Source organism: Pseudonaja textilis, chromosome 13, assembly GCF_049901715.1.
Source record: "Pseudonaja textilis isolate UNSWEBS1 chromosome 13, rPseTex1.2, whole genome shotgun sequence".
In the NCBI taxonomy this organism is placed as follows: Eukaryota; Metazoa; Chordata; class Lepidosauria; order Squamata; family Elapidae; genus Pseudonaja; species Pseudonaja textilis.
In genome coordinates this window covers 8,505,262-8,530,118 of record NC_142002.1, presented here as the reverse complement: position 1 = coordinate 8,530,118, position 24,857 = coordinate 8,505,262, and the positions used below count along the sequence as shown (strand labels likewise).

The window sequence follows — 24,857 nt, the reverse complement described above, 5'->3', positions numbered from 1 at the left end:
AAATCTGGTTTCAGTTCTTCATTATCATTTTGAAATTGCTAATCATGTTCTCTTATATAATATGTATACAATACAATACAGTAAGTATAGTATAATATAATATCATATAATTATATGTATAAAATATCATTCCCTTTTCCTATATCTTTCCCATTCATCATTAGATAAACATGTTTGTTATACGATGGTTATTTTTGTCAATTTTTTTGTTTAAATGTATTTTTGCTGTTGCTTGTTGTGGTGGTTATGATTGTTGTTCTTCTGATACGCCACTCAGAGCTGGTTCGGAATGTAACCGCAAAGCAATTTTCATAATCAGATACAAACCTGCAATAACTTGCACAGCTGGATGGAAAATAGCTCAACAAAGCAGCCGAAAATGATATGGCTAATGACCCTGGATGTTCATCTCAGACTAAATACCAGTGCACACACCATAGACAAACCATGACCCCCATAACACATCGAAAGGCAGACAACCACCATCAAAACTACATTTGTAAAACAAGCTGAAAAAAGGAAAACAAAACTCCAAATCAAACTGCTTAAGCTAGAAGCAAATAGGTTCCTGAACTCAAATGGATGGCCAACATGTCCAGCTGTCCACTCTCCATTGTTAGAACACAGTAAGCCCCAAAAAGAAAGAGCTAAATTATAGCACAGATGATACTAGTCAAGTTAGAATTTTTTACAGAAGTAGAAACAGAATTTAAAACCACAGTATTTGCCACAGAGACTTGTGGAATCATAAGGCAGACAATCCAGAAGATCAGAAGAACACCAAACCAGAAGCAATTCAGAGCAGAACATCCCCCGCAAAAAATTCAAAGCAGAACATCCCCCCCCCCACAAAAAAAACCTAAAGAAGACCAAACCCTCACCATCCTCCCTGCAGGCAAAGGATGAGCCATAGTTATCCAGAACCCAATGCATACAAAAAGCCAAAGAACTATTGGAGGCATAGAAATTGTCATCCTAGTAAACATCAAAGCAATACAGAAATGAGAAAACCTGATCAAAAGAATCTTTCACAACCCAATCAAGAAAGTCAAATCATGAAATGAGAACGATGATGGAGGCAAAGCAGTGGGTGTGTCCTCTCACACTTCTATGGCTGGCCCAAAATACACAAACTGACATACATCTTCATTCAATTGTATTATTACCAGGAACCCCAAAATAGAATAAAGAACTTACAAATAATAATAATAATAATAATTTGGACATCTCAATGCTACTTTTGCATTTTCATCCTTATCTTTCTGTTTGTACTAGATATCCCCTAGTAACTAAAATGTAAACTTAACCAATGCCTTATAATCTAGAAAACTCCTTTTAGTTGACATTAATTTCTATGTCAGATTACATAAGGCTGAGAAAACATCAACACACATACACACACACACACACACACACAAACCACACAAATACACATAGCATGTAAGAACAGTTCATAGAGGTCCCATTTTCTGCTACCTTGAAAGTCAGCAGCTAATTTAGTTTCAGATAAATTGTTACTGGTCTGACCTTTGTGACTGGAGATCAGCAATTTCCTCTTCCAGGTCCAATAAAGTCTCTGCCTGGGTCATCACCTTCTTGCTGCATGGCAGGGATTTAAGCTGAAGGACCAGAAGTCCAAGGCAGAATTTGGCACCCATCTCCTCCAGTTCTGAAGTTCCCATCTGAAGACCCTAGAAGCAAAAGGAGAAGGAGACGAAGGGAGGGAAAGTAACATTAGAACCTAGAGGGAAATTCCATAATCAGCAGTAGCTTGGTTCATTTGTTTTACCTGCACTGCTCCAGAGAAAGCAAAAAGTCAAATGACTGTTCACAACATTTTCCAAATGGATATGAAAGTGGATGAAACCAAAGAGCCTTTGGAAGGCTGTGGGCAGGAAAAACATGCAGGCAGTGATTTTCTGATACAAAGAGGGATGTCTTACAACATGCAAGCTAGTGATCCTTCAGATTCCCAAACCTCAGCTACCTTGGTGTCCTTAGTAGACCCTTTTTTACTTTCTTGCTACAATGAACTATGAGTAATCTTGCCCCAGGCAGACTTGAAGAAACATTGAAATGAATTTCCTCAATCGTGATTTCTTTTTTCCAAACACAGAAGAAACTTAATGATCACTAAATGCTTCTCTTTTGCTTGTGTACATAGATCTGTGTCGGTTCCCTTCCTTCTATCTCTGAGTCCTCCTCTCAAGCCAGCCTGTCCCTGAAAACGTTGGCACAATGCCTGGCTTTTCATCCCTTATCAAAATTATTCATAAGTAAACTAAACTTTAGGTGCGCTTCAATGCAACAAGGCTTCAATCAAAGTGCCTCTTTGAAGGAAACTACCTCGTCAAAGTAGCACTCTTCTGAAGTGACAGATGAGAACAAACTACCCCGCTTTCATCCAGACATTTAAAAGGGGCTTCTGCATATATGGTGAAAATGAGACTTCATTCTGCCAGATGGGAATAGCCGTTGAATTATCCCACTGTGAATAAAAGGGTAGAATAGACTCTTTTTTTGAGCAAGACGGGTGGCAATGATTCTGATTCAGGTAATGCCTGAAGGGAGGGTAGTTGCTTCATGCAGATTTACTAAATGAACACTTGATCTTCTTGTTAATTTTATTTATTTGTTTGCATTCCTGCTTTTATTATTTTTTACAAATAACTCAAGGTAGCGAAAATATCCAACACACCTTCCCCTTCCTATTTTAACAACAAAACAACAACAACAATAACAAGTGGGTAGGGCTGAGAGAGAGTGACTGGCCCAAAGTCCCCCAGCTAAGGTGGGACTTGAATTCATGATTTCCTGTGTTTTACTCTAGTTGTTTAACCACTAGACCAGGGTAAAACTCAAGGCCTGGGGGCTGGATCCAGCCCACAGGGTGCTTAGATCTGGTCCTCGGGGCTGCCCTGGAAACAGTGAAGGACTAGCCTGCATTGCCTCTGCCAGCTCCATTTTTGGTGGCAGAGGGTTAAAGGAGGCCATCGCAGCCACTCTACATTATAAAACTGAGCCTCATTTCACCTCCAAGGACTAAGCCAACCCACCTCAGTTTAGCTTCCAAATCCAGACAAACCCGGCTAGCTACTGCTTAAGGATTTCCATATTTCCTCCACCCCACCTAAATGTGGATAAGTGTGTTTTCCTGAGTACAATTTTGCTAAAGAGGCATAAACGTTGGAGGAGCAGAGTTAAAAGCAGCACAGATTTATAGATTCCAAAAGTCTGAGCCAGCTTCTGGGCTTGTTCTTTGCACTGTTCACGATAGCTCCAATTATTATGCTGTCCAACAGCTTGCTGCCTGAATTAGTAGGGAAAGGAGACTGTCAATTTATTTATACCCAGCCGCAGGGTATTGCCACTGTGTGTGTTTGTAAAGCTATTATGATGCAGAGAGCATTCTGTGAGCATACATGTGCAGACGAGCTGGTAACAAGGTAGATAATGCCAACTATTATCCCCAGAGAGAGCACCTGGAATATTCTATTGCTCAGTGGATTTAATTTTCTTTCCCTCATTTTGTCAATAAACACAAGGGCTTCAAAACCTGGTGGTGCTTATTATTTGTGTGGAGCTAATGCACCACCTCCCATCTGCGTAGCCTCTCCATTTACAAACAAACCTTCATTGGCAACAGTTTGGCTAGCCAGGTTGATAACCAAAGGCCTATTTATGTCTTTCTCTGTACTTCTATGCATCCTCTGGAGGAAAACTCATCTAATAATGAAAAGGAATAGCTTCTGAAGACAATGAAACCAGATATTAGACCTTCCAAGATAATCATTTGTGCAGTTCTGCTTTCCTGACTCTTCTTTGAGAGATGGCTTTTCCTTGCCCTGCATCTCCTTCCATAGTTTTTCCTGGCTGGCTTCCAAGATATTCTCTTCTTTCATCCATCCTCTTTCATCCATCACCATTTAGACTATGAAATACATGTCTATGGAGATTCTCAATCATCCAGGTCATGGTTGTCCCAAAGGTGCTTTTTTCAAGAGGTTAACTGGACTTTCTGGTTTTTCTTTGAAGACATTTCATCCAATTGCCTCTTGAAAAAAGCATTTTGGGATCTACAAAAACACAGCCGTCAAATGTTTAATTGGCTTTTGGTTCAAGCTATTTAGGATATTGCTTTGCATCCACTGCTACTCTTTTGTCTCTCTGTTCAGAATTTAGACTCGATGTTCCTTGGGGCAAGGACACTGCATGCTGACATGCTGTTTGCACATTGGTGTTGCTAAATTCATAAAAGTAATATTCTTCTCCTTTCAACTTCCCTCTACTCCAGCAAAGGGAGGGAATCCAAAGAACAAACAGTCTGGTGATTTTGTTGAGTTAAAAACTAAAGTCCTGACTTGATTTGAAGTGAATTCAAGTGTGCTAAAAGTAATCCTCCAGCTATGTTTTTTTCCCAGCTCTTATACCTGAGCTGTCAGGTTTACTAAAGCAACAGATAGGACTCTGAGCAGGTTAAACAAAGTGAAAGCAATTACAGTGGGGTGTTTCCCAAGGCTGTTACTTTGATTTTTTTTTTCATCATTATGATGTTCCTGTCCATAAAGTTGGCTTCCTTAAAAAAAATCTTCACACATTCATAGAATGCTCAAAGGAATCATGAAGCCACCGAAAAGTTTTTGTATGGTTGCTTCCTTATGCCTTGGAGATCAATTGGTACTTTTTTCTGATTGAGAAGTTGCTGTGGCAAAGAAAATCAAATTCTGGGATGGCTCTTGTTGGTAACTTCTAGGGATTTCTAGAATCATCTAGCTGGTACTATAAACCTCTTATCACTACTGTTCTACTACCATAGCACAACAATAGTTGGATGTCTAAAGAAAGCAGAAGTTGTTTACATATAATGTCCAAAATAGGACCTCATCTAACTTTTGACTTTGGGAGTAAAGATTAAAATAAAAATTGGGCTAAGATAGAGTTACATCTGGAGATTGGATTTCTACAGGAGGTGTGAAACTCTTCTCCACAGAACTATCTCCTTGGCTAAATACCTACGGAAAATCTATGGTTGTCCCAAAGGTACTTTTCCAAAAGGCAACTGGACTTTCTTGGGGTTTTTTTCCTTGAAAATGTTTCACCTCATTCAATTTGGTTTAGAACTAAAGAAGCTTCTTGGATGAGAAGCAAAATGTTTTCAAGGAAAAAACCAAGTTCCAGAACTGAACCAAGTTCAGTTGCCTTTTGGAAAGGCACTTTTGGGATATCTCCATGGCTGTTCCTTTAAGACATAAATCAACTTTTAATAAGAGCTAATACAGTGAAGTGGTTGAGATGAGTTTGAAAAATGCTAAGTTCATGTCTGTCCTTGGCCACAGAACCATTGATAACTTTGGATCAGTCATCCCTTAGATAGTTGATCTGTACAAGATCCCTTTAAGAGAAAATCCCCCTGTGACAGCTATTTTGAGTTCTCACAGAAATTATGGACCCTAAATATGAATTTGTTGGCACTGACTATACAGCACTTCATGAGCAATTGACCACAAAGGAGCAGTCCATAAATAGAATAGAATAGAATAGAACACAACACAACACAACACAACACAACACAATACTTTATTGGCCAAGTGTGATTGGACACACAAGGAATTTGTCTTGGTGTAAATACTCTCAGTATACATAAAGAAAAGGTACATTCATTAAGAATCAAGAATCATAGCGTACAACACTTAATGATAGTCATAGGGTACAATCAACAATCAAATCATACTAGGAAACAGTCAATATAAATTGTATGGATACAAGCAACAAAGTTACACTCATACAGTCACAAGTGGGAGGGGATGGGTGACAAGGAGTGATGAGAAGATTAACAGTAATAGTAAGCATCCACTTTGTAAATAGTTGAACAGTGTTGAGGGAATTATTTGTTTAGCAGGGTGATGGCTTTCGGGAAAAAACTGTTCTTGTGTCTAGTTGTTCTGATGTGCAGTGCTATATAGCATCATTTTGAGGGAAGGAGTTCAAACAGTTTATGTCCGGGATGTGAGGGGTCTGTAAATATTTTCACAGCCCTCTTTTTGACTCATGCAGTATACAGGTCCTCAATTGAAGGCAGGTGGGTAGTAATTGTTATTTCTGCAGTCCTAATTATCCTCTGAAGTCTGTGTCTGTCCTGTTGGGTTGCAGAACCAAACCAGGCAGTTATAGAGGTACAGATGATAGACTCAATAATTCCTCTGTAGAACTGTATCAGCAGCTCCTTGGGCAGTTTGAGCTTTCTGAGTTGGCACAGAAAGAACATTCTTTGTTGTGCTTTTCTGATGATGTTTTTGGTGTTAGGTGTCCATTTTAGGTCATGTGATATAGTAGAACCTAGAAATTTGAAGGTCTCTACTGTTGATACTGTGTTGTCTAGTATTGTAAGAGGTGGTAATATGGGGGGAGTTCTTCTAAAGTCTACCATCATTTCTACAGTTTTGAGCGTGTTCAGTTCCAGATTGTTCCGGTTACACCATGAGGCAAGTTGTGTAACCTCCTGTCTGTATGCAGATTCATTGTTGTCTCGAATGAGACCAATCACTGTTGTGTCACCAGCAAACTTCAGTATTTTAACAGATTGATCGTTTGAGATGCAGTCATTGGTATATAGGGAGAAGTGGAGATAGCACACAGCCTTGGGGGGGGGAGGGGGGCTGTGATGATTGTACAGGTATTGGATGTGATTCCACCTAGCTTCAGCTGCTGCTTCCTGTCTGTTAGGAAGCTTATGATCCACTTACAAGTGTGTTCAGGTACCACTAATTGGTTTAATTTACTTAGAAGAGTGTCTGGAATGATGTTATTGAATGCTGAACTGAAGTCTACAAAGAGGACCCTTGCATAGGTATTTGGAGATTCAAGGTGTTGTAGGATGTAATGCAGAGCCATGTTAACAGCATCATCTGTCGATCTATTTGCTCGGTATGAGCCCAATGGATTGGGGCCAGTTGGAGGAGGCTTGGCTGTTGTTGGTGTGTTTGAGATGTGGGTTGTGGAGATAGGTGGCTGTAGTTTCTTTTCAAACCTGCAGTAAAACACATTCAAGTCATCTGCTAGTTGTTGATTTCCTTCTGCCTGGGAAGGAGGTTTGCTGAAGCCAGTGATGTTTTTCAGAGTTTTCTACAAGTTTGCTGGTTCATTTGCTGAGATCAGAGTAGCTTCTTTTTGCTGCTCTGATCTCTCTTGTTAATATGTTTCTGGCCTGGTTGTATAGCAATCTGTCACCTTTTCTGTAGGCTTCCTCTTTGGAACGATATAGCTGCTTAAGTTTAGCTGTGAACCAAGGTTTATTGTTACTATATATTTTCAGGTTCCTTGTTGGTACACATAAGTCTTCAAAGAAGCTAACATATGATATTACAGTATCTGTGACCTCATCTAGATCTGCAGAGGCATCTTCAAAGATATTCCAATCAGTGCAAACAAGGCAGGCCTGGAGTTTCAGCTTTGCCTCATCCGACCAAGTCTTCACTGATTTAATTGTTGGTTTAATAGTTTTAAGTCTGTAGGCAGGTACAAGGTGAATCATGCAGTGGTCATGATTTGTGTTAACAAATTTTGTTTCTGCTCATTCACTAAGTAATTACTAATCTGGGAGTCACTTTTTTCCGCCTTTATTCCTAGGCACATACATATACATTTTGGCTCCCTTTTTGGCAGGATATATTTAATCATGAGCTAAGTTTTGCCTATTCCTATACTGTATTTCTTTTAAGTAAACCTTTTTCCATTTGTTGCTATAAAGCCTGCTTCACTAATTCTTACAGGAGTTAGAATTTATGCTCTCATTCAGACACAAGAATGCCTCCAACTCCATCAAAATCATGATCACCACTACATCACTATAGCTTCACCAAGTTAAGTGCCTCCAAATGTCCTTGATGCTAAACCCATCAATTCTATCCTGCCTATTCCCTGGTTTGAAATGGATCTCAAGTTAAAAGCATTTACCAGGATCAAAGTTGACAACAGTCAATTTAAACCAATTAGCGTGCATGATATAGTCAACCAATCACTTTCAGCTCTGCCATCTAACCATGAATTATGAACACGACTCAATTTCTTAGGCTCACACTCCACACCCGGCCATAAATTATGATTTATAAATTCAATGGCTGGATTCATATACTACACTAAGTGATTGAATTAGTGAAGTACAACCAGAGTCTATGTAAGTAGGATATACAGTAGACTATATAAGTAAACTATATACTACAAAAATTCCTTTAAAACTCAACAACATATGGCGCACGTCAGATGAAGGCTGATAACCTGTTCTGTACTTCTTTGATCTTGCTAAAAATGTTAGATGTGAAGGACAAATCTCTCATAGTTATTCTGGTGAGAGATGTTACATCGAGCTTACTCTGTGATCCAAAGGCAATCTGAGTGCTTCAGTTGATCTAGTTGGCTAAAAAGATATCCCTAACCTCATTCACTGGTTTTTGTGCTTTTCTCCTAAAAGCTATTTTGATAAACTGGGAGTCGGGTCTAGACCAGTAGTGGTATGCTACCGGTTCAGCTGAACCAGTAGTTTAAAAAAGCCTCCCACGATCAGCTGAGAGGAGTAAGAAGAGAAAAGCGCAGGATAGGCCCTCCCACCCACTGTTGCGCTTTTCCCTTCTTTATCCTCTCAGCTGATTGGTGCTGCAAGAAAGCTGCACACACATTAGGTGTGCGTGTGTTAGATGCATGCGCATGCACGCACAATCACCAAACCAGTAGTGGAACAGGTAGGATCCCACTGCTGGTCTAGACAAACCAGAGCTGCAGATAGTCTTTGGAATTCAGAATGAAATCATTTCATTCTTTACCAAGGCTGAGTCACACTAGGTTGCACTTCAAAGTATATCATTTCCCATATATTGAAATATTGTGTGACAACCTCACCTGAGAGAAAACCATGGTGCAAAACAACAGGCTTTAAACATTGGCTGTTCTAGGGACAAGGTTGTATAAGGCAGGATTATGATTCTATATGTGGCCTTGTGAACTCATTTGTGCAGATGCTTATCACGTGCTACGAGGTTTCTACACCGATCCAGGCTCTTGAAATGTGTTAAAGATAATTCATTAGAGAAAGGAGAGATAATGTATTTTAGAGGAGAATTTTAATTCAGGCTATTTCTTGGAACACATTCCCTGGGCCTGCTATTCATTCACAGGATAACACCCCAGAAGTATTTAGCTTTTCTGCCCTTAACATTTTGTTGAATGCGTTACTGACGATGGAGTGGCATGGGTGCACTGAGGTCAGAATAAAAGGGTTTGTGGGCTCCAGCTGTGATATATCATGATGTTCTAATGATACTCAAGAGAGCTAATAATTGATTCTAGCCATTAGGAGGGAGGGAAGAGCCTGAGGTAGAATCCTTGTTCCTCTAGCCAATGAACGGGGACAGAATCACTTTTTTTCTTCTGCAGCCCCAAGGCAGTTGATGGCTAATTCTGGGTTGGTTTAGGAAAAGAAAAGTAAGTTCCATCTCAGAAAAGGTTAAAGCCCAGATGGACTTCATCCTCGGTACAAAGAAAGAGATGCAATCCTGCCCTCTTTCATCCCTTGCTTGTCTTCCTAAATGGCAGGATATCTTTCCTCATTTTTATTGCAATCCTAGGGCAGCTAGAATCAGCACAGTTAGAACGGACAAATGAAACTAGAGGGCAATATTAAGGACAGGCACTCTGTGATGTGTGATCAGCTCTACCTATTGCTTTCAGAAGCATCAGATGCTCTTTGAGTTGAGCATAAGCCATGTTTCCCACTGAGATTCATACAGAAGTATCTGCAAAATCAAAAGGCAGCACATTTTCTCCCCAGCTGTTTCCGCACCACTTATTAAAATAACACTATTTTTCACACACATCTAAAATGCCTTTTGCATGTCGCTCCTTCTTTAGAAGGACCAATCCAGTGGGGGAAGGAGCCAGAGTCAGAAGTGATGCACGCTGTATTTGAATGTCAAAGTTTTAAGCCATCATCTGTATGCTTTGTGCTGAATCCCACAGAAGAAATGGCTGAAAAAAAAAAAAAAACGGAAAGGTTTTGCTGGCCTTTTCTCCAATTCATTTGATCACTCATGGTTTCCCTCCTCCCATCCCTGCAAAAAAAAAAAAAAAAAATGCACGGGATTATCCAGAAGGCCTTATGTTAGATACATGTACTTCTTGGCACAAATTTGCTCAAAATGTTTAGGGAACGAGAAAGCAATTCTTACATTTAACAATCATTTATTGATCTAAATTATATATCAAAATAGGGTCCAAGAAAGAAATTGTAGGGTTTCAGAAGGGATTTATAGGAAGTTTTTAATCCTGCCAAAAAAAATAAAAACCTTTCAAAAGTCTATAGAAACTGGAGTTGTGTCTATGCTGTCTCAATGACTGGATAGTATTCGTATTTGGATGGCTATCAGCCAGCTAAAGCTTAATTCTAATTAAGATTCAACTGGTGATGATAAGTAGGATGAAGTGCTTGGAAGAAAAGAGCCAGATGGCCCCTTTTATGTCATTCTCAAGAATCTGACCAAAATATGTATTTGAGGCTTAATGTAAAAGTAAGTTTTCATGCAGACCAAAAAAACCCAACAATTTGATATTGCATCAGGCTACTATTATCAAACCAAGGAATAGAAGGAAATTGTAATTCCTGCCTCAAAAAGAGTTGTTTATGGCCTTTTACTTAGGCTGGTGGGAGAAAAAAAAAATTACCATAAAATATTTGAACGTGCATTATTATTTGATAATAATAATGCCCCAACCACTGTCTTTCATTTTTGGTTCCAGACTATAACTGCATTACTTAGATAAGCCCTTGGACATATTTTCTTTTTTTGGATACTACCCAACACACATTACCCAGGATACCTGCTGGGGTGGGCTTCAAAAAATTTAGCAAAGGTTTCTCTTCCTGGTTGCTGGGTGGGCGTGGGCATGGTGGGCATGACCTAGTCATCCTCCTGCACCATGGCGGGGGCATTTTTGCCTTCCCCAGGCTCAGGAGGTTTTCCTGGAGTCCCTGGGAGGGCAAAAATAGCCTCCCTGGGCTCCGGAGGCTCTCTGGAAGATGGAAACAGGCCCACTTCTGGCCTTCCTGAACTTCCGGGAGGCCTGTTTTTTGTCCTCCCCAACTCTCTGAACTTGCCCTGCACTTACCTGCATCCAAAACAGGCCACATGGGGACTCTGGGGAGGGGAGGGGTAGGCAAGCCAGCCAGGAGTGGGATTTGGGGGGAGGGTTCTCCAAATTGCACAGAATCTTAGCTGGGGGCTCTCCCAAACCCCTGGGAACCCCCAACAGCCCCCCGGATATCTGACAAAATGGGGATGGCTCCTTCCATGCATTTAGGAAGAATTTGGAATGATGTATGCATCTTTTAAATGTTTTGCTTATCCTTGTTTAACTTGGTGCCAAGCTAAGCACCAAGTCTGACACATTCCTAGGAAGCCTGAAGCCTCCTTCCTGCTGTGACAGATAGTATGAAAACTATTTGAGTTTCACGAAATCTGATAAGCTGCTGGAGAAACTGTAAGGATGCTTGCACAAAATATGGGCAGAAGGGAAAAGAAACAAAATGGATTTCAATCAATTGTCAGGATTTGTTTCGATACAAGAGTAATGTTGACATATATAGGCTTGGATAGAACAAGACCAAGTATCACAGAGTGTTGCATGACAAATTAAGAGCTTACCACAAACACCTCTAATGAAAACAAGAGAAGGAACAGTGTTTGTACTTCTGCTCATCAGATTTCTGGATTTCACCCCAAATAAAAATGAAAGAAAAAAACAATTCTCAGGGAAACATACACTTGCTAAAACAGTAAGTATTAATGTATCTGGGAAGGAAATCCCCAGAGTGGATGATTAGCAGGACATTCCGTTAGTCATAGTGGTGATTTTCTGCATCATTAAAAAAAATACAAAAGCATCACTCGTTTATCATTAAAGATTGGAAAAATGATTTTCCTCCTTGGCCTTTCCAAAGAATGTCAGTCACCTTGGATGCTTGACTTGAAGAGGATGCCATTTGATGCTCCTTCTCCGGCAACAACCCAGCTTTGGATGGCTCAAACAAGATTTCAAAACCAAAAAGAAAGGAAGAACTGTACTTTCTTCCTTTCCATGTTTTGGAATATTAGTACATCCAATTCATTGAGAGGGAGGGGGAGGGAGAGGGATACATATATATGTAACATGCTGGACACTTTATTTAGATTGCACATAGGAAGATACACTGTTGAGCACCAATTCTTCTGAAGCATTATGCATTGGAGATTGTGAAAGCATCTCATGGACATTGTCACAAAATAGTTACCACATTTTGGCTTGCCTATTTGCAAAATAGTAATACAGTGGATGTCACCAGTTACAACTTAATGCTACAGAGGCAAACAAGCAACTGTACCTCATTTTATTGCTTTGGAAGTTATGGGGACCTGTCTTCTGATATATGTCAGCACAGAATAATAACAGAGTTGGAAGGGACCTTGCGAGTCTTCTAGTCCAACCCTCTGCTCAAGCAGGAAGCTCTATAATGTTTCAGACAAATGGCTGTCCAATCTCTTATTAAAAATCTCCTATGTTGGAGCACCACAGCTTCTGGAGGCAAGTTGTTCCACTGATTAATTAACTGTTGGGAAATTTCTCCTTAGTTCTAGGTTGCTTTTCTCCTTGGTTTGTTTTCATCCATTGCTTCTTGTTCTGCCTTCAGGTGCTTTGGAGTGGACCCCCTCTTCTTTGCAGCAGTCAACCAGTGTTGAATACATCAACTGGCTGTCAGGGCTCCAACAAATCCACCCTCATTCAAATCAAAAGTCTCTAGCCGCATCTCAGAGAAAAGTAAATTCGTTTATTAGAAGTTGCCATGTTGGCACATGGCTGGGTGCAGCCAATACTAAATTACATCATACATTTCCCCCTTGACCCTGGTCTTTTCCTCACCCCCTGGATGTGACTTCTCCAATGGGACACATCCATCTCCAAGAGTCATCTATCATGCTCTCCAATAACGTTCATATTCTCTGACAACTTTGGGTTGCCGAGGTTATTATCTAGGCATTTCAAGAATGCCTTGTTTTCCCCCACTCCCCTTTTCTGGCAGCTAAAAAGACCAAAGAAGTATCTTTTTAGTTGACACTAGCCTTTTGAAATGGTAAAGGTGGGTTGCCTTTCAAAGCCTTCACACACATGTCCATCATTTCTTCGTGTTAAAACATGCCCCCTCCCCCCAAAAAATAGTGCCACCAAAAACTGAATGTTTCACAGAGTAAAAGGGTCTTGCAGGGAAGAACAAAATGGGAAGTGGGTTGCCCACCTCTGAGTTACCAACTTGTCCTCTCTGATCCTCTCTGATCCGTAACTAGGCTTTGGTAGAACAAATTCAGTCCATTTCTTATCATACTTGGTCCTAATGCCATAAATTGGTCCTCAATCTTTTATCAGAGTTGGAAGAAGCAGATGGTACCAATAATCAAGGTTCTTGCTGCAAATCTAACATCAAGGTTCAAGGAGGAAGACAGTAGCCATTATCAGACCCAGGGAACAAGGAATTCACATAAGTTGGCCATAACAAGTAACTTTATGGTAAGACTGTCAGCAAAGTTGTTCCAATAAATAACCTTCTTTCTGAAGCAGCCTTAAAAACTCAAGGTTTCTATAGTCTTCACTCAGTGGTAGGTGAAGCAAAGCAGAGTTTTTTAAAAAATTGTATAAAATACAAAAAAAGAAAAGAAATTAGAAAATTAAGACAAGGAAAGGGAACAGAGAAAGGAGGGGTGAAGTACAAGGGGGAAGAGAAAGAAAAGAAAAGGGGGCATTGACTTCCAACTCTCCCTAGCTCAGTACAAGATTAACACACTACAGGAGAGGGCAGAGCTGGCATCACGGAGATACAGCATGCGATCTTGAAGCTCTAAGATCGCCGCTGATATCTCTGTTGCGGGATGGCCCCACCGGGCCTAAAACGTCCCATAGAGACAGTGACTGAGGAGGGCACATCCAGTTGATCCCAGGGACATCTCAAAGTCCCTGGTAGATCCAGGAGAAGCCCTTTTTTCCCCATGGCAGAGAGGCAGCCATTAAAGCTGCTGAAGCTGGGACAGCTCCGGAATGGAAGAAAGCTGGAAAGAAAGTGTGTTAGTTTGGTGAGATAAATTTCTACTTATTATTTTCTGGAGGGAACACCCTAAAAGACTAAAAGTTAAATTTAAAAGTGAAGATAAAAGTGGTCAAGCGGCGAGATTAAGCACAAATTAAACCTGAAAGTTTTTTTATTGGAACTTTGGATTTTTGTAAAAACTTTTTAATTTTTAAACTGGACTTGTCTTTCCTTTTTTAACTTTTATCTTTTCTTTTTAAAATAACTCTTTGGAAAAGTTTTTTTGTCTCTTCTTTTTAACAATTTTAGACTCTTTTTTTCATTCCTGGCTTAAATATTAGAGGGGAAGGGGAAGGAAAGGGAAATAAGTAGCGCTGCCACCTGGAGGCTTGGATACATTGTTTTTCTTTCTTTCTTGTTGATATAGTTGGTGTTACATGCAAGGACACTGAGTTTTTAATTGAAAAGATAGTGGGGAGAACATGTAGATTGTTTATGCAGATGTTCTTCTGTGGAACTACTGATAGCTGGAGTCTGGAGTTGAAATTGAAAGAAGATTGAAGTGACCTTGAAAAGAGAACTGGAAATTTTGTTTTTTGATTTAGTAAAGAGCCTCAAATATTTAGTGGTAGTGCTTTGCTTACTGACAGAATTGCATTTTCTCTTTCCCTTTTTTTACTCCCCCCCCCCCAGTTGGATTTTTATATTTGGACTTGAGTCTTTTGATGCAGGAATAAGATTAATTTTTTCTCCCTCCCTCCCCCTTTTGCTCTACCTTTTTAGCAAGGGGAATATATAGATTTCTGTCTTTTTATTTTTTTTTCTATTTTTTTATTTTTTCATCCTTTCTCCATTTTTCTTTTTTTTTTCTTTTTCTTCCACACAATTGGAACCAATTGGATTAAGGTGCTCAAGTGCTTGAAGATTTTCTCCTTCCCTTTTTATTTTTTGCTTTTATTTTTTTATTGGAGTGGCAGTTGGCTGCTCTTGCTTTTTCTTCCCATTTTTCCTATTAAATATTCTAAGATGAGCAGAAAGATACCAGCCTCAGCTTCTTCAATCCCGACTTCTTCCTCCTCACCATCTGGAGGACAATGATCAATCCAGGTGATGTTACAACAAGAGAAGGAGAAAGAAGTGACACTGCAGATGATTATGCAAGGAATTCAAAAGATACAAGCAAAAACACATAATATTGAAAAGAGAATGGAAAACATTGAAAAGAGAATGGAGAATATTGAGCAAAGAACTGAAAAAAACAGATGAGAAAATTGAAAATATTCAAGAAATGATGATGCAATATGAGGACAGAATTAAGAAAATTGAAGAACAAGATGTACAAAGAGATAAGAAGATTGGAGATATGAATACCCGACTGAGTGAAGTTGAAAGAGACAAGAGCAGATCACTGGGATCACTGAGATGGGAAATTGATAGATCAGAATTCTATCTTAGATTTCAAAATATAGAAGAAGAAAAGGGTGAAAACCTTGCTGAAATGATGACAGAAATCTTGGCAGAAGCATTAGAGATAACTAAAGAGAAGGTGATGGATGGAATGGACAAGTTTTTTTGTGTTTACACAAGATATGTGATGAGAAATAAACTGCCAAGAGAAGTTCATATCAGATTTACTAGGAAAACAATTAAATCACAAATACTGCAGGTGGCAAGAGAGAAAACACTAAAGTACAAAGATAAAGAAATAGTGGTACTGAAACAGGTACCGAGAAGAGTGAGAGAGATAAGAAGAGAATATTTATTTTTGACCAAAGAGTTACTTAAGAGAGGAATAAATTATAGATGGCTGATACCAGAAGGTCTCATGTTTACTTGGCAGGAACAAAGACACAGAATTGATACAGTTGAAAAAGCTGAGTTATTCTATCTGGAATACTTCAGAGGAAGGGAGGAAGATACAAGAAAAGAAGAGTCATTAATTGAATTTTAAGATGAATGTATAGCAGTAATTGAAAAAAAAGAAGGAGCCATAGGTGGTGTACCCAGAGAGCAACGAGAACCAAGATCTACTAGAGCAACAAATCCTTCTTATAAAGTCTAAAATGGATGAGCGAAAATTGATTACAATTAATATAAATGGACTTAATTCAGCTACTAAAAGAAGAAAAATATTTCATAAATTAGAGAAATTAAAATTTGATATAATCTACCTACAAGAAGTACATATTAAAAAACAACACGACCATATATTGAAACAACAAAAATTAGGGAAATTATTCACAGCATCGACACAGTGTAAAAAGAGAGGAGTGGTGTTATACATTAGAGATACAATCCCTGTGGAACAAATATATACAGATGATGATGGAAGGATTTTGATGGTGGAGATAATGGACAATAATCTAAAGATACTTTTAATAGCAATCTATGCTCCAAATGATAATCAAGAAGATTTTTACAGGAAATTACATAAGAAAATAATTGAACTGGACTATGCTAATATTTGTCTGATGGGAGATTTTAATGGAATAATAAATGACAAATTGGATTGTAAAACACATAAAGCAGCAAAGAAAACTAGAAAGACATTGCCAAAATCCTTCTTTTGAATGGTAGATGAGATAAACCTAAAAGATGCATGGAGAGAGAGAAATGCGGAAAGTAAACAATATACTTTTTATTCAAATAGACATGCATCATGGTCCAGAATACATATGATATGGATGTCAACAGAATTGCTCTCTAACACACAAGATATTGAAATAGAAACAAGTACCTGGGCAGATCATAATCCAATAACACTTGTATGGAAAGGACAAAAAAGGAGGTCGAGATGGACTTTAAATAATATGATATTAAAGGAAAAAGATTTTAAACGGAAAATTGAGAGAGAACTGACTTGCTTCTTTAAAGAAAACACAAAAGAGGATACATCATTACAGAACCTCTGGGACACGATGAAGGCTTGATAATGGATTATACAAGGAAAAGAAACATAAAACAGAGAAAAACCTTTAAAATATTGGAAGATGACTACAAGAGACTGGAAAAAGAACTACAGAAATTTCCACAAAAAAAGGACATTCAAATTAAAATGAACATAACTAAACATAAAATAGGGCTAATGGAAAAAGAGGAAATAGCACAAAAAATTAAAAATGCTAAGTAAAACTATTTTGAAGATGCAAATAAACCAGGCAGATGGCTAGCATATAAATTGAGAAAGGAAGGAGATTTGAGAAGGATAAATCAATTGATAAATAAACAAGGACATGTATGCTATGGAAATGTGGAGAAGAAAAAAATTCAAGATTACTATGGAAAATTGTACCATCAAGAGAATGTTCAGGAAGAAAGAATTCAACAATACCTACAGGAAGCAAATCTGCCCCAGATACCCAAAGATATTGAAATAATGTTAGAGAGTAACATAACAATGGTGGAATTAACAGAAGCTTTAAAAAAGCAAAACATTGGGAAAGCACCAGGTCCGGATGGTTTGCCAGTGGAATTTTAGAAGACATTTCAGGAAACATTGAATCTTCACTTATTAGAAGTTATGAATGAAGTTATGACAAAGAAGAGAATACCCAAAACATGGTCAGAAGCATATATTACACTTTTACTGAAGGAGGACACAGACCCACAACAAGTTAAAAATTACAGACCTATATCACTATTAAACTCAGATTATAAAATTTTTGCTTCAATTCTGGCAGAAAGACTGAAAAGATACTTAAACAATTTCATTCATTCTGATCAAAATGGATTTCTGCCGAAGAGACAAATTAAAGACAATATGAGAATAATATTAGATACATTGGAATACTATGAGGCACATCCCAAAAAACAAATGGCTTTGATGTTTTTAGATGCACAAAAAGCTTTTGATAATGTGAATTGGCATTTTATGCTGCTACAATTGGACCAAATGGGCTTTGGTAAAAAATTTACTCAAGCCATAGAAACGATATATTGTAAACAAACTGCAAAGGCTATGATAAATGGAGAGTTAACAGATATAAGAAAAGGGACTAGACAAGGCTGTCCATTGTCGCCTCTGTTGTTTGTGTTAATACTGGAAGTGCTGAATAGGAACATCAGAGAAGAAAAAGAAATAAAAGGAATGAAAATTAAAAAAGAAGAGTATAAATTACAAGCTTTTGCAGATGATCTGGTATTTATATTAGAGGATCCATTGGAGTCAGCACCTAAACTGATAGAAAAGATAGAAGAGTATGGGAAAGTAGCAGGTTTGAAAATAAATAAAGATAAAACAAAGATTTTAACAAAGAACATGTTAGCAAGACGAAAGAAAGAATTGGAGGAAGTTTTGGGGATCCAGGTCACAAATAAGGTTAAGTATTTAGGGATACACATAACACCAAGATGTAGAACACTTAAAGAAGACAATTATCTTAAACTCAAACAACAGATTGAAACAGACTTGATAAAATGGGAAAATTTACAATTATCATTGATTGGGAGAATATCTACAGTTAAGATAAATGTATTGCCTAGAAACATATAGATTTAAAGCCAGAGTTTTTTTTATTGGGAATCTTACCTGATACATACAATAAAAATTTGAAATATTTGATTGTAAATGTATTAACAGCGGCTAGGATTATATTTGCTAAAATTTGGAAGAATGAGAAAATACCATCACAGGAAGAAATTATTAAGAAAATATTGGAATGTGCTGAAATGAGTAGATTGACATTTGAAATTAGAGAACAAGAAGATAAACAATTCTATGAAGTTTGGGACCTTTTCTATCAATGGTTAGATAATAAAATACAATAACAGAATATTTAGAACCTTAGGAAACAATGAATACATATTTCTTTTTTTTATTTGATCCTATCTTTATAAAATTCTATTAAGATAGACTTAGTATGACTTTATGATTTGCTATAAAATAAATTAAGTAAACTATAGTTATCTCATTAAAGTATGAACTAACAAAATTATAGTCAAATGATTGTTTAGTAATGATATCAGGCTGTTGATTGATAATATGAGCTATTATGTAATATAACCATAATGGAGACTATGAAATGGATGCACTAAAAAAAGTGGTAAACCAACCGACACACTGTCTGTAAACTCATGAAGGAAAGGATGATGTTTTTATGTTTTATGTGTTTTTGTTTGTTGTTAAAATTAATAAAACTGTTTATAAAAAAAAAAACTTAAATTGCTACAAAGTGCAAGAATAAGAGGAGGATTTGCTCTGCCCAATTGGGAATTATATTACCAGGCAACGAGTTTGATGTGGGTAAAGGAGTGGATAACATTAAGGAATACTAGACTTTTGAATTTAGAAGGACATGACTTGCTGTTAGGGTGGCATGCCTTCCTCTGGTATAAGGGAACTAAAATGCAGGGGTATTTTAGAAGACATTATATTCGAGAAGCATTGTTTCTAAACTGGGAGAAGATAAAAAAGCAATATTATTTAAAAATTCCACTATGGTTATCTACTATTGAAGCTTTTTCCTATCCAATAATATATAAAAAGGAACAAACAGTTAGATATGGTGAGATATTGAATGAAAAAAGTGAACTTAAATCTATGCAAGCATTGGAAGAACAAGGTGTAAAAATGAATTGGTTTTCATATTTGCAAATACAATCTAGATTTGATAAAAATGTTAAAACAGAAGGTATCTATTATAAGTTGACTGACTTAGATAAAATTTTGAGAGGTACTGATGAAAAAGTAATTAAAACACTTTATGGACGTTTGTTGGAGTTTAAATTAGAAGAAGAACAAGTAAAAGAAACAATGATTGTGTGGGGGGGAAATTTTGGATATGGGATTGACCTAGATAAATGGCAAAAACTGTGTCTCAAAATTATAAAATGACAATGTCAACTGCATATAAAGAAAATTTGTATAAGATGTTTTACAGGTGGCACTTACCCCCAACAAGAATTGCGAGGATGTTCAAGAATAAATCGAATAAATGTTGGAAATGTCATCAGATACCTGGCTCATATTACCATACGTGGTGGACATGCTCGGATGCAAAAAGATATTCCACCCATGTTTGGAAAAAATGACAAAACAACCTTTAAACCTGAGATATTCTTATTGGGAATTATACCGGAAATATACAGTAAAGAGTTGAAATATTTGATTGTAAATGTTTTAACAGCGGCTACAATTGCATTTGCTAAGAATTGGAAAAATGAAAAAATACCTATGCAGGAGGAAGTTATTAAGAAAATAATGGAATGTGCTGAAATGAGTAGATTGACATTTGAAATCAGAGAACAAGAAGATAAACAATTTTATATGATATGGGATTTATTTTATCAATGGTTAGATAAAAAGACATGGTAAAGAAATAGATTAGCAAGCTTTATAATAAAAGTTAATAGATTGACATAGAATACAATATAAAATATATAACTATTGGATGAATGTATAAGATTAAACCATAATGAAATTTAGAATATCTTGTATAGAATGATGGAAAAATAGTTTAGTCAAATGAAGGATTAATAATTGATATTACATAAGCACAAGTTAGATTGATAAGGTGAGGATTTATATAACTTGTGAGTAATGGTTAAAAAAAAAAGGTAGCACAAAAGTTTGTAACCAACTGACACACTGTATGTATATAATTGAAAGAGGGTTTTATGTTTTTATGTTTTGTCTGTATGTTTGTTGTAAAAAATAAAAACTTTTTTTTAAAAGATTAATACACTCCAGTCTCAACCTTTTGCTTTTACACATTAATATATAACTAGCCATTTCTATAACACAAAATCTTTCTAATCAACAAAACCAAAACCAAAGTTTCTGGGGGTTTTTTCTTCACAAGCACAAATTCCAGAAATGATATCCAAATAAGAACGTATTTTCTTCTTTAAATAAAGCATTCAATTTAACCATTCCTGCTTCATCTTTCTTGCCATGGAAGTAGTATATATTACTATTTACACCTAGTAATCTTTGAAAGCAAAGCAGTCTTGATTTTTCTAGGATATAGACTGTCAAAAGCTTTAGAAGATTTCCCTGACAGCAGCCACTTTTTTACCTGGCTAATTTCTGGTTCTACCTGAGTTCTTATGGGAGAAGAGAGACTTTCTTCCAGTTTTAGACCAGAATCCTGTGATTCAGGGCAGGGACCAATACTGTCTGCTTTAAAACTTTCTGTGCTGGTATCAGGCCTTGGTTCTTTGACATCTGAAAGGCTGGCAATGCAAATTGTCTTCTGAAGATGACATTTCTTGTTAGGCCTTGACATCAAAATGCTGTCATCTCAACAGGCATTTACCTGTGTTTCTTTTCTTTTCCTGGACAGAGGCACACACATCTCTAGCCAGAAAGTTTGTCACCTCTAGAAGGGGCAACTTTATTGGGTCATTTCATGGAATAACCAATGTGATGGAAATAACTTAGGAGGTGATGCATGAACACTTTAGAGGAAGTCCCAACGGGTGCACCTCAAGCATAGAAACTCTGTTAAGGTCACCCAGATTCACTATTAACATCAAAGCCATAGGGAACTTTCTAAAGTCTCTCTTCTCTCCTGATTAGATTAGGAACTGGCATTGCCTCATTATGTTTATTAATGCTTGGCCAGATGTTGGCAAGAAATCAATGATCTTCCCAGGTTCTGCTTGAAAGACCCTTTCCTGTCACTCATAATGTGTACGATAGATATATCCTTCATCATAAAGATCTCCAAGATTGCATAGCTTGGTTAAAACTTTTTTTTCCCCCAAGGCCATCCTTATCATTAGGCAAAACCATGCAGATGCTTCAGTAGCTATTCTAGGGAGTTATAAAAGATCAGCCAAATGCTTTATATAATTTACTATTATTTTAGCTTTACTACCAGGGCGGAATTGAGCTGTTTGTGGCATTGCCTGCCCCAGGTGTCCAAACACTAGGCACATTGATGTGGGTAGTGAAGTGAGGAGGGTGTGCATCACAGCCTTCTAGTTTCCATATTTCATATTTAACTGCCTGACTTCACACCAGAGCTCAGCAGTAAATCTCAGCTCTCCAGACACTTTACCCCTTTTTCAAGAATAATCTTGCTTGGCAAAAGATTCTCAGACAGGACTTGGCTACATTAGATTCCTTATTTCAAAAGACATACATATAGAGATGATTTGCTCTTTGTATTGCAAACAAGTCCAAGCTTTTATAAAGCTCTGGGCTCCTCCAGAGTGTTTCTCCCACCTTTCTAAATGAACGGATAACTTGGCAATCTGCTTGGCAGACTGGGGTGGTTTAGATCTGTATATGCCACATTCTCTTTAGCCCAAGAAATGTTGTTTGCTTGCCAAGGTTCAGCCCTTATGCTGACTATACTGCTAGCAGTACAGACTGGACAACGGTATCACTCTTTCAGTATGAGCCATCCCACATATATATGTATATTTTTGTCTGTTCTGTTTGACATGTTTTTGCAAAAAATAAATCAGAATATGTTCTTCACCTCTTTGGGTTGAGTCTTCTAAAGCAGAAATACTTTCTACAGGCCAAGGCCCAAGGATTCAGGTGAGGGAGCAACCCTGTGAGGTAAGCTGAGCTGAGAGAAAGTGAGTCGCCCAAAGTCATCCTTTCATGCCTAATGTGGGACTAGAACTCAGTGTCTCCTGGTGATTGGCCCAAAGTCACCCAGCCAGCTTTTATGCCTAAAACGGGACTAGAACTCACAGTCCCTTGGTGATTGGCTCAAAGTCACCAGTCAGCTTTTATGCCTAAATCCTGGTGCTTTAACTGCTAGATTAAACTGGCTCTCAAGGAGTCTTCCAAGTAATGCAAAAGAAAAAAAAGTACAAACCCATCCCCTATGTTATGATTTCTTCTGCAGCAATAATAAAACCTTCTACTTCACATTTCAGTAGCCATTGCTACATTTTAGCAATAACAGTCATCATTTGTACACAATTCCACTTCAAATTCAGTCTTACAATGTTCAAACCTAAAAATTCTTCTATCTACTTTAAATCTTCCTAATGAGGCAACGTTTGGTGTTTTCTGAGCTTGGTAGCTTTCTTGCAGACGTTTCATTACCCAACTAGGTAACACTATCAGCACAGAGAGCACCAAGGACCTCTCATTTCAACCCTGAGCTACAATGTTCTCCTCTAACAGAATCTTCCTATTAACTGCACATAAGAAGCCATTGAATATCTTTTCTACTGTCTCTTTTCTTGTTTCTATGCTTGCAGAAATAATGAAACCAACCATAGCTTAGCAGGATGTATGAATCCACTCTAACATTGTTAACTAAGCTTTACTTAAGCTTTCTGCTGTGCAAACCTCAGCCATCATGGGAAAACTGCTTTTGGAATGCTCAGGCTGTGAACAGCTGATCAAATTCTCTTTGTAGTTATAATCCCAGAGGTCCATAGGAAGCTAGAAAAAACACAGTTTTTTCCTATCCCTACCTTCAAAAGGTTCAGAGACCACAGAATGTTGTCACAGTGCTACACAGTCCATAAGTTCTGGTAACTCTAGTATATCACTGCAGGGGCAAGCAAGCACAAAGAATTAAGAGTACAAGGGAGTACAAGCTGCATTTGTGCAAATATTAACTAAAAAGTAGATCCAGTCAGAATTGTCATCACAAAGAATAGGTGGTCCTTGGCTCAATAGTAGTAACTGAGAGAGGAGTGTTGGTGTCCTGGTAGACAATCACTTAAATATGAGCCAGCTGATGCTGCAGCTGCCAAAAAAAGCCACATACAGTCCTTGGTTGCATTAACAAAGAAATAGAATCAAGATCACATGAAGAGTTGTATCACTTTATAATGCCTTGGTAAGACCACACTTGGAATATTGGGGGGGGGGTTGGTCACCATAAAATAAAAATGTTGAGACTTTGGAAAAAGAGCAGACAAGAGCAATGAAGTCTGGAGAATAATAGCATATTGTTATATCTGGGAGGACGGTTCAAGAACGGAGGCAAGACTCAGATAGCAACAACAGCTCTTTATTTGTGACTTCAGATCTGAGCAACTAAACCCAGCCGCAGCAGCCCCTTATATAGGGCTGGCTGCAGCTAGGCAGCCAATGAAGGTGATTTGAGTTTGCTGCTCTTGGCAGGGCCAATCGCGGCAGCCCATTTACTGGCCAATCACATCAGTCTATGGCGACCAATCACGATCGGCTTTCAGCGGGCCAATCAGATTTGCAGGCTACGAGCCTGCTAGTCCGGAACACCCCTCCCCTCTCAGTTCCGTTTAAGGGGTGGAGTAATATAGTCTCGCAGGTAAGCAGGTCTTCGCACCTGTCTGCCTGACTTATGCAGTTCCGCTTGACCCTGTTCAAACCCGGGTTCAGATGGACTGCTTGCTGGATCAAACAGGAATGGTGAACCGGTGTCATGGTTAGGGCTCTCCTCTGGTGCCCCCAGGGTGATGAAGTCCTCAGCCTCGCTGTTACTGTCATGGTTACCAGGGCTCGCTGAACCTGCCTGGTTGCTGCTTCCTGGCGAAGCGTTCGACTGTCCAGTCTCAGTTGCAGCTGGTGAGTGTTGCCAACCATGGTGCGGTGATCTCGGTGATAGCTCGGAATAAACAGGTGTTGGTTCTAATTCTGAGTTCACTGCTTCCCCTCACCCCCTAGTGTCAAAGTTAGGGTCAGGGTTGGAAGATGTGGTTAGTCTGGAGCGCAGTTGGTCAATATGGCGTTTCCATGGTCTGCCATCAGTGGTGAGTAGACGGTAGGAGCGTGGGCCCGTAACTTGAGTTACCTGGGCAGGAATCCAAAGGGGATTCCCAGAAATTTTTTTTGTGAAAACAAGGTCTCCTACCTTGA

General features: G+C 38.2%; 1 protein-coding gene across 2 annotated transcripts in view; it reads right to left on the bottom strand.

Moving 5' to 3' along the window:
• Positions 1-24,857, bottom strand: part of AGBL1 (AGBL carboxypeptidase 1) — a 508,769-nt gene that overhangs the window by 138,599 nt on the left and 345,313 nt on the right. For both annotated transcript variants that reach the window (XM_087941340.1, XM_087941342.1), the window contains exon 22: positions 1,528-1,691. In XM_087941340.1, the coding sequence (XP_087797466.1) occupies positions 1,528-1,691 (164 nt within the window). The remainder of the gene's footprint in view (positions 1-1,527; positions 1,692-24,857) is intronic.